Below are 18,297 nucleotides of genomic sequence, written 5' to 3'. Positions count from 1 at the left end.
TAATTCACCGATCTCCATGAATGTGTCTGCATTGGGGTTGAGTATTCTAGAGCCCGCGACCGAGGGGAAGTCAGTCGGTAAGTACCATGGTCCTCGCCCTGCCTGGCCAGCCCTGCTGCGTGCAGCGGCTGCACAGGTGTGACTTCAAGGTTTCCAGGTAAGGGGGACAAGGCTAAAATCCAGCCAGAACTTGCTCTCAGATCTCCCAACTTGCCTGTCAGGTCTACTATAGCACTGCCCCTGGGATATCAGAGCTGAGGGTCAGGTTGTCATGCAGAGACCCAGAGAAAATCCCCAAGCCGGGGACCAGGCTCTGATCCTAGTCACATGCTCTGTCTAGGCCTGTAGGACTGTTCCTGTAAGCCCTTTACACTTGCTTGCAGTCACTCAGCTTGCCCATCTGAGAGGTGGGAATGATGACACCTAAGCCCTTTGGAACACCCCTCATTGGGATCAGAAGCCACCCAACAGCGGTCAAAGAACCGATAAACATGTGAATATTTGGGGTCAGTAGCTGGAGTGAAGACCGAGCCCCGTTTGTGGATTCATTTGAAATGGGCCCCAGGGGAGGGGGTGTAAGCTCTCTCTGAGGGTTTTGTTTTTTCATGTGACCACAGGCATTGTTACAGCAAAGTTAATTGCCTGTGTTTGCTTCCTGTGGAAATATCCCACAAGACGCCCTGTCAGCATGGGCCCAGCATTTGCACTTGTGTTTTGCCTATCCATTTGGCTTCTTTGAAAATTTGGGCCAAGATAAAATCTTCCATAAAGGTCTGTAGGCTGTGACCATAGCCCTCAGCTGTTTGCTGTGTTGTTCCAATTTCACAGATTTAGCTTCGTGAGGGGAGAAAAAGAAGAAAAATGAGCCATGGCTTTTTTTATGGACTCAGTTCTTTATGCTAGGGATTGAGTTCTGTTCTCAATGCTGGGGCATCAGGAGAGCTACATTGCCACCCACTTGCCTTGTCATCTCAGGCAAGGATCTTGAAGATTTGTGCCTTAGTTTTCTCATCTGTAAAACGGGGATGATGTCTTCTCTAAGCCCTCTAAGGGTTTTTGAGAAATCAAATGAGCCAATAGCCCTGAAAACTCTTTGAATAAGTGCTATATCCTTATATGTGTGAACTCACAAAAATTAATGGCTTTAGTATTCCCTGAGGTCTCATAATTCCAAGCTAGCTCTAAACTCCCAAGAAGATATCTGCTCTTGGAAGGAGTTCCTTGTGGGGAAAAGCAAAAATAAGGTATGTAGGAGCCAGATCTGGGGGACTCTGGGTATCTTCCTAAGGAATTTGAATTTTCTCACCCTGAAGACAGTAGGAAAGCATTGAGGGCTTAGACCTGAAAGAGGAGGAATCAAATGGTGGTAGGCAGAGCAATAGGAGCCGAGAGAGACCTGAATCTGGGGGCTTGTTGTCTGAAGCACTGCTGGTGGATTTCAAGGAGAGAATGAAACCACAGGCTTCCTCTTAGGGCATTCACCTCTGCCCAGAGCCTCTGCAGGCAGCAGGAGGCAGGCGGGAGTCAGCTGGCTGGCACACGGGCTGCCTGGCTTCAGTTTTAAGTGTCAGAGTATCTGAGAAAGTTGAAGCCTGGCTTGCAGAATTTTGAGCATTACTTTACTAGCATGTGAGATGAGTGCGATTGTACAGTAGTTTGAACATTTTTGGCATTTGCCTTTCTTTGGGATTGGAATGAAAACTGACCTTTTCCAGTCCTGTGGCCACTGCTGAGTTTTCCAAATTTACTGGCATATTGAGTGCAGTACTTTCACAGCATCATCTTTTAAGATTTGAAATAGCTCAACTGGAATTCCATCACCTCCACTAGCTTTGTTCATAGTGATGCTTCCTAAGGCCCACTTGACTTCACATTCCAGGATGTCTGGCTCTAGGTGAGTGATCACACCATCGTGATTATCTGGGTTGTGAAGATCTTTTTTGTATAGTTCTGTGTATTCTTGCCACCTCTTCTTAATATCATCTGCTTCTGTTGAGTCCATACCATTTCTGCTCTTTATTGTGCCCATCTTTGCATGAAATGTTGCCTTGGTATCTCTTATGTTCTTGACGAGATCTCTAGTCTTTCCCATTCTATTGCTTTCTTCTATTTCTTTGCATTGATCACTGAGGAAGGCTTTCTCATCTCTCATTGCTATTCTTTGAAACTCTGTATTCAAATGGGTTTATCTTTCCTTTTCTCCTGTGCCTTTTGCTTCTCTCCTTTTCTCAGCTATTGTAAGGCCTCCTCAGACAACCATTTTGCCTTTTTGCATTTCTTTTTCTTGGGGATGGTCTCGATCCCTTTCTCCTGTACACTGTCATGAACTTCCATCCGTAGTTCTTCAGGCACTCTGTCTATTAGATCTTTGTGAACTTTCAGATGTTCAAGCTGGGTTTAGAAGAGGCAGAGGAACCAGAGATCAAATTGCCAACATTTGTTGGATCATCAAAAAAGCAAGAGAGTTCCAGAAAAACATCTACTTCTGCTTTATTGACTACACTAAAGCCTTTGACCGTGTGGATCACCACAAACTGTGGAAAGTTCTTCAAGAGATGGAAATACCAGACCACCTGACCTGCCTCTTGAGAAATCTGTATGCAGATCAGGAAGCAACAATTAGAACTGGACATGGAACAACAGACTGGTTCCAAATCAGGAAAGGAGTACATCTAGGCTGTATATTATCACCCTGCTTATTTAACTTAAATGCAGAGTACATCATTAGAAATGCTGGGCTGGATGAAGCACAAGCTGGAATCAAGATGGCCGGGAGAAAAATCAATAACCTCAGATATACAGATGACACCACCCTTATTGCAGAAAGCGAAGAAGAACTAAAGAGCCTGTTGATGAAAGTGAAAGAGGAGAGTGAAAAAGTTGGCTTAAAGCTCAACATTCAGAAAACTAAGATCATGGCATCTGGTCCCATCACTTCATAGCAAATAGATGGGGAAACAGTGGGAACAGTGACAGACTTTATTTTTGGGGGCTCCAAGATCACTGCAGATGGTGACTGCAGCCATGAAATTAAAAGACGCTTGCTCCTTGGAAGAAAAGTTATGACCAACCTAGATAGCATATTCAAAAGCAGAGACATTACTTTGCCGACTAAGGTCCGTCTAGTCAAGGCTATGGTTTTTCCAGTGGTCATGCATGGATGTGAGAGTTGGACTATAAAGAAAGCTGAGGGCCATAGAATTGATGCTTTTGAACTGTGGTGTTGGAGAAGACTCTTGAGAGTCCCTTGGACTGCAAGGAGATCCAACCAGTCTATCCTAAAGGAAATCAGTCCTGAATATTCACTGCAAGGACTGATGTTGTAGCTGAAACTCCAATGCTTGGGCCACCTGATGCGAAGAACTGACTCCTTGGAAAAGACCCTGATGCCAGGAAAGATTGAAGGCAGGAGGAGAAGGAGACGATAGAGGATGAGATGGCTGGATGGCATCACCGACTCAATGGACATGAGTTTGAGTAAACTCTGGGAGGCTTGGCGTGCTGCAGTCCAAGGGGTTGCAAAGACTCGGACACAGTTGAGCTACTGAACTGAACTGACCTGGTCTGAGGATGTTCCAAGGACTGTGTCACAGGACCCTTTGAGTCACTTGTCTATCTCCCCACCCTTCCATTTCATGAACTTTCATTCTCCCATTTGAGTTGGGAGATCTTGACCTGTGGGCTGTGAAGTTCTACACCGAGGGAAATGGCAAAGGACGTCAGGGGCCTGGATGACTTTTCGCCACTGGGCACAGCTTGTCCAAGAGGACATCATTCTTTACAAACCAAATGAAACAAGCCTAAGAAAATGCTGCATTGGGATTGAATTTGATTGGAAATCTGTCTGTCAGATGGATTGGTGGTTGAATCTGGTGGACCAATCCAGCCTGTTGACTTTAGTCCTTGCAGGTTCCCATGTAGGATTCCTCGGTGTTCAAGCCCCTCTGCTTCCCTGACCTGCAGTAGCTACTGAGATGCCCCGTTAGACCTGCAGTGTCGAGGCTTCCAGCACCTCTGGATTTGAAGTCCTTCACTGGGAGCAGTCAATTGGTCTTCCTTACCCTCTATAAATCCCTATGACACTAAAATAATGCTCTGCAAACAGTTGTGGTTTAGAAAAACTTTTTTCTTGACAATTTGGTCCAGAATGATAACAAACGCAGCTGTACCTATCATCAAAAAAAAAAAAAAAAAAGGCAGTTTGTTCCTTGGCTTTCCATTTGAAAAAATCTTGCCACATGACCTCAGAGAGCACACAGAGGAGGTGATCGACAAATATCAGTTGAATTCAGTTTTTCCAATATAGCAATTCAGAAAACTTGGAATAGCTACTAAAGGTCAGATGTTCTAGACTCTGGGAATATACAGATAAGTAGGCTTTTCTCTTAAGCAGACCCCAGTCTAAGTTACCGAAACTCTACTTGGCCATCATCCATGCATGGAATGATCAAAGACCAACCTCAAGGTCAAAATGAGGTCAGGATGATATAACAGCTGAGAAATACACCATCAAGTTACACCCACTGTGAGCAGACAAGAAGCCTCGAGTCTAGAGTCTCTATTCTTACCTAAATGTAGATGTTTAGAAGCAACTTGATTAAGGAATCAAAGTCTTCTAACGTTTGCTTTGTTCAAATGTCAGAGCCCAGAGAGCCCACGTTTACATTTGCCCCAGATGACTCAGAAGCAGACGTCTTCCTAGGTTGGTGAAGGCTGTTAATCTTTGCCCCAGTGGTGGAGGTGGTGGCATTGTATGCCAGTATCACAAGACTGCCCCAAGTTTCCTGATATTAATCCTCGCTTGGAGGACACTTCCTGGTAGACTTCCCATGCCAGACATATTTTAATAAAATATGCTATGGAACTGCTTACTCCAGGAATTACTCATTTTATTCTGTGGGTGGTTTTATTTTAGGGAGATGAACAGCAGAGGGAGGCATGCATTTTGAAAAGAACAAATCAGTTGTTTGTGAGAGGATTCTGTTTATTACCACACAGAAGAGTAGTTCCTGAAGAGAAGGCGTCAGAGAACCAAATTCCAAAATTTCTTTGTTGATGCTTCAGAGCAGAGATCTCCTGCACCAAACACCCCTGCCCTTGAAGAGGAGAAGGTATTAACATTTGGCTAAGTTAATACCCGTGGTATTCGGGGAGGTGAAAGAAAATATGCAGAGCTGCCTTTGAAGCTACTCTTATCTAAGAACAGGGATTGAGCAGCATCACAATACTGTGCCCTTTGGCCAGTTAAATTGAACATGTTTATAAGGATGCTTTAAAGGCAAAAGATAATTCACTCTTACACTCTCTTGGGGCTTGAATGTTGCATTCCGTGTAAACAGTGACTCACACATCCTGCTTAGAAGGATAAAGAAATCCAAATGGGGGCTTCTCATTTAAGATCCACGGGACCCTAGAATATTTTTTTAAAGAATAATTTTTATATATTGATACATATGTATGTATACATGTATGGGGCTTCCCAGGGGCACTAGTGGGGAAGGATCCGCCTACCAAAGCAGGAGACATAATGAGCCGCAGGTTCCATCCCTCGGTTGGGAAGATCCCCTGGAGGAGAACATGGCAGTTCACTCCAGTATTCTTGCCTGGAGAGTCCTATGGACAGAGGAGCCTGGCGGGCTACAGTCCATAGGGTCGCAAAGAGTCAAATAGGACTGAAGCGACTTAGCATACACATGTATGTATGTATAACTGAATCACTTTGCTATGCATCAAAAGTTAACACAACACTGAAAATCAACTCCATTTCAGTTTGAAAAGAGAAGGAAAAAACATGGGGAGAAAAAGATTCATAGGATCCTGGGATGATTGTCCAAAGCTGTATCCTGAGGACAAGAGGCTACTATCTCTCATTGAAGTGGTTGTTCACATGGCCATGGAGTCTTTGCTATGTTTATTCAGCAGATAATGACTTAGGATCCCCATCAATTCCCTACCCTGGTGCAGCCCCACCTTCTGTCCTGCAGGACCCATGATGAGAAAAGTGTTCATTTTCCCTAGACTTCAGCAAGCCAGGCATAAGGTCTGAAGGCCTTTGCCTTAAGATATCTTCTTGAAAGATGAGACTCGGGGATCTCTTGGGTGACTTTCTGTGACACAGACTTTCTGCCTATGACTCCGCAGGAGTCTGATCAGCACTCAGAGCTTTGCCAGGTTGGCCCTTCCTGCTGGTGCAGAAGGCAAGTTGGACGCGATCTGTGAGGTGAGAAACCAGAGCCTGTGTCACCCTGGGTGACTCAGCCGTTGTTCTCACTGACAAGTGGGGCTGGTGAACAGTTCCCAAAAGAGAATGGTGAGCAGTGGCTGCATCCGCCCCTGGGGTGACTCAGATGAAAGCTTGAGAAGAGGCCCCCAATGTTTTTGTTGACCACACATTGAGAACTTTGTCTCAGCCACACAACCTGGCTCCCTTGAAACCCCACCAGAAGGACCATGAGCAGCAGCAGGTGCCAAGGCAAGAGTGTGAGCTTTGGGGCGATCACAGAACGCTGGGCTCAAATCCTGACTCTGCTCAGGCAAGGCACTCAAATTTGTAGGGCTTTAGTGTCCTCATCTGTAAAAGGGAGCTGTTTAAACACAAACACCAATTCTGAGCAAATCACAACAGCGGTTAAAGTGAGACAACTTTCCCCCTTCCCCAGGAATCTTATGGTCTTTGGTCTCCTCCCCCACGTCCTCTCTGGCAAGGGCCGTTCCATCATGTAAGCCAGTTATCATCATTACTTCGCTTGTGTACAGTTTCTGTAATGGGTTCCCCTCTATTTCCTTGGTTAACTGTGTGCTTGATGGGGCTGGAAAAAGCCGAGTGGGGACCTGAATCCAAGCCTTTGACCGCTAGCCTGGTCCCCCTTCCAGCATCTCACACAGCAACATCACATCTTGCACCCCAATCTTATCTTCCTTCAAGGGACCACAAGGGACTCAACAGTGCCCAAAGCCTGGATGTTGTTCCAGGAGGGGTGGATGTGGAAGACAGAGACGAAGAAAGAAAAATAGGACACTTGAAAATCCCAAGAAGGGCTCTTGGCAGCTGTGCAGTGCTCTAGCTGAGTGGCCTCCCACTCCAGGAGGATGCTATAAAGCTGGGGAATGAGATCGTAACTGCCTCAGGAACCCACAGCCAAGAGGAGGACCTAAGGGTGTTCTTAAGTCATGCCAGCTGCTCTGGCATGCTTGGGGCCCAAAGCCTGGGCATTTGTCGGATTACCTTCCCCAGCACTTGTGAGGGCCACTGTGTTTTGTCTAAAAACAAAGGAGCTTTCTAGCTGAGGACTCTCCCTGCAAAACATTGATTTGTAGCAGGTGTGGTTCTGAGACATTGAGACACTGCTCACTCCCTCCACCTCCTGCATGTGTCTTGGACTCCACCGATTCTGGTCATCTTTGGGGGGGTTTTCTGTTTTCTTTCTCTCCGTTGCTTTCTTTTCTGAAAGAATCTTTCTTTTTGAGTACCCTTGATTTACAAGATTATATTAGTTTCAGGTGTACAACATAGCGATTCAATGTTTTTATAGATTATACTCCCTTTAAAGGTTTTCTAAAATGTTGCCCATAGTTCCAGCTGGTTTTGCTTCTGCCTTAGCATCTCAGGTATGCAAAGCTCCTGTCCCAGGGCTGAGCCCAAGAAGGGAAATGAGGGTGGAGGGTCTCATCAGGGTGACATCCCTGTCACCCGCCACAGGGGTGTGAGCCCCTCCCCCCACTGAGAATTGTGGCTGAGATGTTCGGTGTGACTCAGGGCCTTAGAACGTCAGTTTCTCTGCCAGTGAGACTGAGCCTCTCCCTGTCTGGAGCAGGTGCCTCCCTATGTGGCAGGAAGGCGGATGTGGACCCTAGTAGTTCTGCTTGTTCATAGTTAACTCAATCATCTCTTTTTTTAGAAAGAGTGGGAACAAGGGAGGGATCTAGGGAAGGAAGAAGGAAGAAAAGAAGGAGAAATAACAGGGCAGAGAGGAAGGGGAGGAGGGAAGGAGGAAGGGAGAAAAATAAGAAAAAGCAAAGAAGAGAAATGCAAACTCCTTTCTCTCCGGCCCCTTGGGAATTCTCTGGGTGGGGGCTCACTGGTTTCACCAGCAGCTCCCTTGCTCTTAGCAGATCCTGGATATACATTTTCCTTAAGACTGGTTGTCTGCAAAGCAGGGGAAACAAACCAGAACCCCTCATAAATCAGTCGGGGTCACTGCCAAGAGCTTTGTACACTTGCTGTCCCTGGCAGTGATAAACTCATTGCATCTGGGAACCGGCCAAAGACCCTGAGTCCTATCTTAGTTCTCATTCCCAGAAAAAAAACCTCAGCGCTCTGTTCCCCCTCCCCCTGTTTACTGTCTTTGTGTTTCCTAGAAAAAGCTGGCGAGGAGGAAGGAACAGAATTCCATCAGTGGGTACAGCAAAAGCTCCGCTTCTCCGCTTCTTTGCTTGGGAGAGGAAAGGAGGGCAGAGGAGAGCCCTGGATCCATAGACTGTGGGGAAGGAGCCCCCGCCCAGAGGGGCCTGAAGCCACAGTAGGGGGCATGAGGGATCTGCGTCTTCGATTCCATTTTGCTCAGACCATGATTTCCACCTGCTATTGTTGTTTTGTGGTGGTTCCCTCATGGGGCAATTTGAGATGGTCATTGTGATGGTCAAGAGCTAGCAATAGGGTTGGCAGAGTGAGACCACCTCGTGCAGCCCACCTCCAACAGGCAGTGTTCTCTTTACTGTCTCCCCACGCGGTCCCTGCCTTGGCAACAAATTGTCAAGATGCCATGTGACATTAGGACAAGAGCGGAGCCCAAACTGCCTCTGACCCACGTTGACCCCCACCGCCGAAGAGGGGACCACTGTTTGCTGTGCCTTCCTCCTCAGCCCTGGATCATCCTTCTTTCTCTGGTTGACCAGACCAGGAACTGGGAGACACTTCCTGTCTCCTTAGCTCTTCCTGCCATGACGAGGCTCTTTCTGGTTGTTGGACCAGCATTCCCCACCTCTGGCAGGGAATTCATCTTCAATTTTACCCATTCACAGCACCTTGAACCTGAACTTCTTCCTTGTAGCCCTTAGCTCAATTAGTCATGCCCGCCCTTGTACAATGAAATCCAAGTTTTATGACAGCAAGGAGCTCTTTTGTCTCTTTCATGCTGTGATCTCAGTGTCTGACACAATGCCTGGCACCTAGGAAATGCTCAACAAATATTTTGGGGAACAAATACTGAGTCATCTGCTTTATTCTGTTCTTTCTCAATTGACAAATTCTTTCTTTCAATGGCTTTTCTTGCTTATGATGAGTTGGAGGAATTAGCTGGATTGAGGGTGAAATTTGTTCTCAAGGCCAGAAGGGTTGGGCTAGGAGAGGTTTCCTTACTCCTCTTGGGGCAGAAGGGGGAATTTTGTGAGATATTCCTGAGCATTTCGATTCTTGTGACAAATCAGAGCAACAAGCAGGGGGCTGTGGCCTTGGAGAGGGGTTTGGAGAAAGTCCAGGCCTGAGGGACATGCCTCTCCAGATGACTCAGGAGCCACCTGGCTCTGCTGGCCAGACAGAAGCCATGCCTGAGACAAGAACAAGGAGACAGTGAGCCATTTTTGCTCTGGGTTAGCATCTGTACCTTGTTGTTCAGTTGCTCAGTCGTGTCCCACTCGGGGAGCCCATGGACTGCAGCACGCCAGGCTTCCTGTCCTTCACCATCTCCTGGAGTTTGCTCCAACTGATGTCTATTGAGTAAATGATACCATCCAACCATCTCATCCTCTGTCACCCCCTTCTCCTCCTGCCCTCAATCTTTCCTAGCATGAGGGTCTTTTGTAATGAATTGGCTCTTCCATATCGGGTGGCCAAAGTATTGGAGCTTCAGCATCAGTCCTTCCCGTGAATATTCAGGGTCGATTTCCTTTAGGATTGACTGGTTTGATTTCATTGCAGTCCAAGGGACTCTCCAGAGTCTTCTCCATTCATACCTTAGATGTAAATGTTAGGCCACTTTGAAAAGATAACAAATGCAAAGACCCTGATGTCTCTCAGTCTGGGCTTTGAGACAATTAGGGCTGAATTAAGATGCCTACATAGGGACCTCCTCTGAGTTAATGTGATCCTCCGTCTCCTTCCATACAGAGAGCAGAAACTGATCATAAACCAAAACCAGTATGGAGCCTGTAAACTTGCTCAGTATTTGCAGGCTCAGACCAGTATTTTGGTGAACCAAAAAGCCGCATAAATCCTGCTAACATTTAACCCCACACTGGACGCTATGCACATGAAAGAGATTAAAAACACATTGTTCCCACAGGGAACGTAAACCAGAGTGGGCTGGATTTTTGTCTGAAATTTGCAGGAAAACACTCAGCAACACGTGTTCTCACGAAGCTTATTAACTCAGAACATATCTGGATCATCAAAGTAGGTTCAGATCGAAGCCAGTGCTTCATTTCTCTTGGCTCCTTGCAGTGGTCCCATTCCCATGAGGAGGGCTGCACCCTGCTTTTGTAAATATGGGATCATCTGTGCAAGAATGAAGCTGGTGCCCAAACAGGTCCGCGTGTGGTCCTTCATAAGATGGCCAGAGAGGGACCCACATGGCACCAAGTTGATGGTTGCTTTCTGCCTTCGCTTTCTTTCTTTTGTTTTTTCGGCTGTGCTGGGTCTTATTTGCTGCACGTGGGCTTTCTCTAATTGTGAGCAGGGAGTACTCTCTGCTGAGACAGGCTGCTTTCTCTTGGGGTGGCTCCTCTCACTGCAGAGCACAGTATGCTCTGTTGTGTGGGCATCAGTATTTGTGGCGCACAGTCTTACTTGCCCTGCAGCATGTGGAATCTTCCCGGAACAGGGATCAAACCAGTGTCTCCTGCGTTGGCAGGTGGATTCTTAACCACTGGACCATCAGGGAAGTCCATGCCTTCGCTTCCTTTTGAGATGGGTAGGGAGAGGGTTTTAGCAAGCCCTTGATGTAACCCAGCTTCCTCTGGGATGTACCAGCATCTCAAAAATGGCCAGGTACCTCTACAGGGTGCCCCCAACTGAGGAAAGGTCTCTACCTCACCCATCCCCTGAGAAGAATACCCGAGGAAGAGGTCATTAATGACCAGTCCAGCCTTTCCAAGGAACATCCTCTTCACTGGCCAGCTCTCCATTCCTCCAAGCCCTGGGGCCCTTATCCAGATTCACGGAATGGACAAGGAGTGTACATCAGAGAAGATGCTTCGCCCCTAACGATCCCACCCTCCCTAGGGAAAGCCCACCCTCCTTTTAACAGGTCCTCTCTTGGGACAACCAGACTTTCCCATGCCGCTGTGCTACCTTACATTTCAACTGATAAATAACCCTTTTTCAATCGATAAGCTCCATCTTGTAATGAACCTGGCTTTCCCTGTCCTTAATGAGGACAGACCTATTAGAAAGGGATCACGAGGCTACAGGAATTAGCTAAAAGTCAAGGGTAAAATCCATTGCCATGGCCAGAATGTAACGGCTCTAGGAGCCCAGGAGGCCACCATGCCCCAGCCTCTGGCATATTTGCCCACAAGACCCCATGATCTGGCTCTAAGAGCACTCTTCCAGGATGGGATGGTGGCCCTCATGTGCATTCAGTTCGGTTCAGTTCAGTCCCTCAGTCGTGTCCGACTCTTTGCGACCCCATGAGTCACAGCACACCAGGCCTCCCTGTCCATCACCATCTCCCAGAGTTCACTCAGACTCACGTCTGTCGAGTCAGTGATGCCATCCAGCCATCTCATCCTCTGTCGTCCCCTTCTCCTCCAGCCCCCAATCCCTCCCAGCATCAGAGTCTTTTCCAATGAGTCAACTCTTCGCATGAGGTGGCCAAAGTACTGGAGTTTCAGCTTTAGCATCATTCCTTCCAAAGAAATCCCAGGGCTGATCTCCTTCAGAATGGACTGGTTGGATCTCCTTGCAGTCCAAGGGACTCTCAAGAGTCTTCTCCAACACCACTGTTCAAAAGCATCAATTCTTTGGTGCTCAGCCTTCTTCACAGTCCAGCTCTCACATCCATACATGACCACTGGAAAAACCATAGCCTTGACTAGACAGACCTTAGTCAGCATTAACTGACCCAATTGCATCATTGCCTGTGGACTACTGTTTTTAGTTAATCTTTTTGAGATATTTTTAGCTTCACAAGCACTTATAAGAAATACTGTAGAGACATACCATTTACCCAGCTTCTCCTAACAGTAACATCTGCAAAAACTATAGTATAATATCATGGCCATGATGTTGACATTGCTACATCCCCTGAGTTTATCAGATTTCCCAATTTTTCTTGTACTCACATGTACATGTGTGTGTGAGAGAGGTTCTATACAACTCTATCACATGTGTAAGATGTGACAAGATACAGAACTGGCCCTTCACCAAAGAACCCTTCCTGTTGTCTGTTGTAACCACACCTCCGTCCCCTCCTTGCCCCTCTCCTGTCCCTGAAATCTGGCAACCACTTATCTGTTGTATGTTTCTATGATTTGTCATTCCGAGAATGTCACATCAATGGAATCATATAGTCTGTAAACCTGGGGCTTTTTTTTTTTTTTTTCATTCGTGATAATTCCTTTAGGATTCATCCAAGTGATTGGGACCATCAGTAGTTTCTTCCTTCCTATCGCTGGGCCTGTGGTTTTAATCATTAAGCAATAGTACATCTCAGTGTGGCACCAAGGCCCAATTACAAAGCTTCCGGGACATGCTCTTCAAGGATCTTTTTAGGCTGAGAAAGAAAATGGGTTTTAGTTGATGTGTTCTGAGTGGGGGAAAGAGAAACAATGAAGCAAACATGGTCCCTATTTTTCCAAGTTCACACCAGCATGGTTTGTCTTGTTTGTTTCTTCCCTAACAGTGGCCGCTTGGGTTGCAGTTCCCTTTAGTATTGGGTGACAGTTCTCTCTTGTGTCTTCCCATCTCCCACCTCCCCAGGAGCACATCTACAAGCTGATGAAGAGTGACAGCTACGCCCGCTTCCTCCGGTCCAGTGCTTACCAGGACTTGCTGCTGGCCAAGAAGAAGGTATCCCTGGAAGGGCAGCCTTGCCTTAGCTCTATTGACCTTTGCCTGCTGCTTGCTGCTGGTGTGACGTGAGAATACCATCCCTTGGGTTTTCTTTCTTTTCTCTCTTCTTTCCCTTCTGTCCCTGCTTCCACTCCAGTAGACGAAAATTAGGATTGTTACCACCCCGGCCCAGCCCGCTGAGGTCCAGGGTGTGGCCTCCTGTCTCCCGGTTCCCAGCATCTCCATCCGCCTGTCTGCCCACGGTGGAGGGAGTGGCCACCTAGGAGGCCCCTGGGGCTCAGCCCAGGAGCAGAGGGCTGGCTGTGACATCAGCGAACCCCTGAGGAAACCACTGCCGGGTCCAGCCCCCTCCCACAGAATTTCCTGCCCTGATCAGCACGCAAAGATGAGTGTGAGGCAAGGATTGCAGCAGCCCCCTCTGCATAGAAAGGCTTAGAGTTCTTCCGGGGCGATGGGGCACCGGAAATCCTGCCTGAGGTTTTTGCCCTTTCCTCTCTCCCATCTGCCACCCCTTCCAGAGCGTTTGCCTTTTCTTTTAACCAAGAAAAAATGGCATCCTGGCTCCTCCCTCCCGGCCCTCCACTCTGAATGAAGTCTTGGTTCCCTGCAGCCCTCGGGGTCTAGATTTAGGGGTGCAGGGACACCCCCCACCAGGATGCAGGCAGTGAGGGGTGATTGGAACAGGAATGAATGTGGCTGGATTTCTGGGAGGAGGGAAGGCAGAGCTGGAAGGACAGGGGGTGAGGGAAGGGGAAGGTAGGGGTTGGCTCGTGGTTCCAGTGTGCCAGTGAACACTCTGTGCTTTGCGGGTCTGATCTGAGGTCCACGAGGGGTTCTGTGTGGCTCTCCTCATGCAAAACTCCAGGACTCGCGTGCCTCGCTGCTTAAGGCCACGTGCATCCCTTTTTTCTCCCTCTTAGCCTCCCGGTGGCAGTCCCCTAGCCTGCGATTGTCCAGCGACACACTGTCTGTCCGGCTGCCTCTCTCAGTCATGCAGCCCCTCTTTCTGTGTGCTGTGACCTCATGGGCTGGGAGCCTGTCTGTGTACCTGGCTGGTAACCATGTCACTCTCTAGACTAGGAGAGCATTTCTCTCCTGCTCACCTGCCCTTGGGTAGCCCTGAGGCCATCCCTGAGAGTCTTAGAAAGAGAAGTAGATTTGGGGGACACCCAGAGTGTCCAAGACCCGGCTTTCTGGGCTGGCATCCTTCCCATCATATGTCACTCCTGTGATGGACAATGTGAACCCCAGCCTCCACCCAGCTCCCTGGCAGGAGGGTGGAGGTGGAGGGGCCCTGATGGAGCGGGCTGACATCCCCCCAAATAATGGTTCTGATACCCAATTTTTCAAGAAAGGTGAAGACTTTTAGTATCGGCAGCCCAGATCTCAGGGGAGGTCAAAGTGAGCGTTCCTTACTTCCTGCAGCTCAAGACCCTGAACCGATCCCAGTGTGGGGAAATTGTGGGCTCCCACAGTTGGGGTAACCTGGGCCTGTCCACATACTTGTCCACACACACAGAAGAAGCCAGAGGCCATTCAATCTCCTTGTGAGTCTGAGTACAAAGGGAAAACACACCCCCGTGCAAGGAGTGGTGCTGAGGTTCCTGCGTCCTCAAGTCCTCCTGTACAAGAAAAGCTTCACAGAGGAGGTCACTCAAGTGAGGCAGGAACAGATGGCCTGCCTGTGACATGTCACCAGTGAAATTTATTAGATTTTTCATCTCAGCCCTCTCAAGGGGTGTCCTTGGGGGCCGAAAGCTCTTGCTGAAGCCAATGCCCTTTCGATATTCAGGGGGTAGATGTTTCTAAAAACAGTGACAAGCCTACCTTTTCTTCTGTTTTCCCCTGAGCTCCAGGCATGGACTACAGTTGTAACTCGGCACTTCCAGGTAGACCCAGAGTGTCTTCTGTTCCCAGGGGTGGGCTCACCATGAGATTGACACGTCCAGGTCATGAAGGGATGTGAGCCATAGTCCCAGCTAAGAGGTGAGCTGTAAAGCGGCCTCACTTTTCTGCTCACAAAGTCCCCTGATGCACTGTGGGGGCACAGGCTGCTGACCCTTCCTCCCTAATCCATCCTCTATCCAAGTATCTTAGTCATTCTGATGAGCCAAGTCCTCAGGGGGCAGGTGAGCTGAGCTTGGAGGACCCCTTAGGACAATTTGAGGACCCCTCCAGGACAATTTGAGGACCACCCCCCCAGGACCCCTCCAGCTTCCCTGGTGGCTCAGATGGTAAAGAATCCACCTGTAGTGTGGGAGATCTGGGTTCAATCCCTGGGGTAGGAAGATCCCCTGGAGAAGAAATGGCAACCCACTCCAGTATTCTTGCCTGGAGAATCCCATGGACAGGGGAGCCTGGTAGGCTATATAGTCCGTGGGTCTCAAAGAGTCAGACACGACTGAGGGAATAAGCATAGCCAGGACGCTTAAGAATGATTTTCCAGGGCAGCTCCAAGAGCCTCTGCAAGGCAGAGGAAGCCAAATGAGTCAGGCTGATGGTCCCTCTCTGTGAGCAGCCACTCGATAGCCAGGGGATGAGAAGGACAGGCACAGAATTCCAGCTGTGGGGCCTAGGACTGGCCTGATTTGAGCCACATGGATGGCCCCCAGGCTGCCTACTGGATTGAAGCTGAGTGCTGCCATCCCCAAGTGCAGACTGGGTACGGTGCCAAGCCCAGCACATATCCTTCAGTGCTGCGTCTGAAGGACAAAGACCAGCTTGGCTCTGCTGCTGTGTGTCATTCGTGTTGCATTTTCCTCCTGAATCATGCTCTCTGTCTTCAGCAGCCAGACTAGGGGATAGGACATGACGGCCAAGAAAGCCGTCTGACCTTGTCCGCAGTGACACACAGTGACTGCCTTTTGCCGCCTCGGCTTCCAGCACGTCCTGCAGACCCCCAGACCCCTGGCTGCTTCTTCAGCTCTCTAACTTCCATTATTTGCTCTGTGTCTGTGAGTGTGTGTGTGCACGTATGAGGGTGTGTGTCTGTGAGTATGTGTGTCCATGGGAGTGTATGTGTCTGTGAGTGTGTGTTTTGTGTGTCTGAGTATGTGTGTCCATGTAAGAGTGTGTGTCCATGTGAGTGTGTGTACTCTCCAGATTTCCCAGGCATGGATTCAGGACCCCGGAGCTGGGCTCTAGGAAAAACTAGCAGGTATTTGGGATATATTTCCTCCGCCCTTGGAAAAGCAGGAAACCTGGGGAGAGGGCCAGATACAAGCCACGCCCCCTTCTCCATAGAGGAGAGCTGCCTGGCCTGGGGAGTACGGGGCTTTGCCCCCTCTTCCCTCTCTGTGTATTGTAGAGGGATTGGGGGTGGCAGGGAGGGGGTGCCCTCAGCTGAGATTCCCCAAGAGGCTCCTGAGCTGCCTGTCATCTGCCGCCTGCTATGAGTAAACCTTGGAAGGGGTCACCTGCCCAGGTACTGGAAGAGTATTTTCTGTCCAGAATACTCCTTCTGAGACCCAAGACCTCTGTGGTTGCAAAAGAGAGCCTCCTTGATCTCAAGATACAGAAAGAGCGTCCTTAGGGGGCCTCAAGGATGTCCTGGAAGTTAGCAAACTTTCTGGCTGGAAGATCTCAGAGAAAGTCCTAACCCAGACTCATGGAGAACTTAATGACCTCGCCTTGCGCACATCTCAGTAGCATTCCCCCAACACCCCACTGGCCCCGGGAACTGGTCTGGACTGTGTCCCCAGTTGAGGCCCCCAGTTTTTCCCTGCATGGGGGCTTGGCTGGTTGAAAGCAATGATCAGGCATCACCCAGCTGCTCCCAAGGGCCCGGCTCCCAGCCCGGTGGCTCCCACTCCAGCCCAGAAGCAAGATGAATGACTCTTCTAGAAGCAAGCACCCCTCTCTCCTTGCTGCTCTGAGGAGGCAGCCCCATCTCTCCTGGGCTTCTGTTTCCTGTCTCTCCCACTGACTCCCGCATACAGCGCTGGCTGCTTCTCTCTTCCTGTTTTTTGTTTTGTTTTTGTTTTCTTTTTTCTCCGCCCTATTTTGCTTTTGTTTTGGTTCATTAGCTGCGGCTGCTGCTGTTTAGGAACCATGTGTTATCTGAAGAATTTTTTTTTTTCTGTATTTTTCTCCCTATCTTTTTTTTCCCTAAAGCCAGAAAGTGAGCAAGGTCGTAGAACTTCCCTAGAAAAGTTCACTCGCAGTGTGGTAAGTTCAGCTGGTTTTCTTTGGTTTTTCGGCTTTCTTTCTGTTTTTCTCTGTGGTGGTTGTCGTTTCCTTCGGGAGGGGAGGGAGCCCAGCGCTCTTCCCTCAGCACACCCACCCATGGTCTTCTGCGAGTGTCGGTGGCTTCTCTCCTAGGGACCAGTTTGCAAAAGACAAAAGGCCCAGCAGCTCCCCCTGCAGACGGGTGCATGCCCCCCCTACCCAGCCCCTGGCCCGACATTTGCTCTCCTGGGCAAGGGGGCTTCGAGAAGGAAGGACAACCCCTGCCCCCACCCTTGGGGCTGCTCTGTGGGTGCACCTTCTGCAGCAGCCCAGGGAGAAGCCCGTCTAGCTGGACCATGAAATAAATTGGCTCAGAACTGTAGCTCATAAAAAAAAAAAAAAATCCACATTTCCCTCTGGGACTCTGGCAGCCACACGGGTGCGGGAGGCAAGCTGCTGCTGCTGTGCCGGTGGCTTTTGCGTATGCAGGAGGCGGCCGTGCTGCATGGGTTCTGGCAGTGAGGTCCAGCTGGCGTGTGTGCGTGTGCGTGTGTGTGTATGTGTGTGTGGGTGGCCTCTGCATGAGTTCCCATGTCCCGGACAGCCCCTTGTTAGCCTCCTTTGCATAGCATGACAGGGCAGTAGCCAGGGGGTGTCGTGGCCGTGGTGGGGAGGTCATCCCCGTGGTGCCTGGTGCAGATTCTGAACTGTGGTCTGCAGTCAAGCACAGATTCATCTCTTTTTTCCATAATGTTCTGTGTAAGATTGGGCTTCCCAGGTGGCTCTAGTGGTAAAGAACTCGCCTACCAATGCAAGAGGCATTGGCAGATTCCATCCCTGGGTCAGAAAGATTCCCTGCAAGAAGGCATGGCAACCCACTCCAGTATTCTTGCCTGGAGAATCCCATGAACAGAGGAGCTTGGCGGGCTACAGTCCATAGGGTCGCAAAGAGTCAGACACGACTGAAGCGACAGCATGCACACATACTCTGTAAGACTGAGGCATAGGGCTTGGTACATGGGAAGTAGCCAGTCCCCTTCTTTCCTGAAACCAGCTACTGAGCTCCTGCAGCCCAACTTGCACTGTTCACGTGGAACCAGCGAGCAACCAGGGAGCCAACA

At 49.1% G+C, this 18,297-nt stretch overlaps 1 protein-coding gene across 5 annotated transcripts in view; it reads left to right on the top strand.

Annotated features, from left to right (window-relative positions):
• Positions 1-18,297, top strand: part of RGS6 (regulator of G protein signaling 6) — a 188,837-nt gene that overhangs the window by 148,947 nt on the left and 21,593 nt on the right. For 4 of the 5 annotated variants that reach the window (XM_068964417.1, XM_068964418.1, XM_068964420.1 and 1 more), the window contains 2 exons: positions 12,917-13,006; positions 17,123-17,176. In XM_068964417.1, coding sequence (XP_068820518.1) covers positions 12,917-13,006; positions 17,123-17,176 — 144 coding nt within the window. Of the gene's footprint in view, positions 1-12,916; positions 13,007-17,122; positions 17,177-18,297 lie in introns of those variants that run through there. The other variant, XM_068964421.1, reaches the window with a different exon arrangement.

Source organism: Capricornis sumatraensis, chromosome 2 (assembly GCF_032405125.1).
Source record: "Capricornis sumatraensis isolate serow.1 chromosome 2, serow.2, whole genome shotgun sequence".
NCBI classification, from domain to species: domain Eukaryota; kingdom Metazoa; phylum Chordata; class Mammalia; order Artiodactyla; family Bovidae; genus Capricornis; species Capricornis sumatraensis.
Note: the sequence above shows the minus strand (reverse complement) of the source record. Positions and strands in the feature narration are given on the sequence as shown.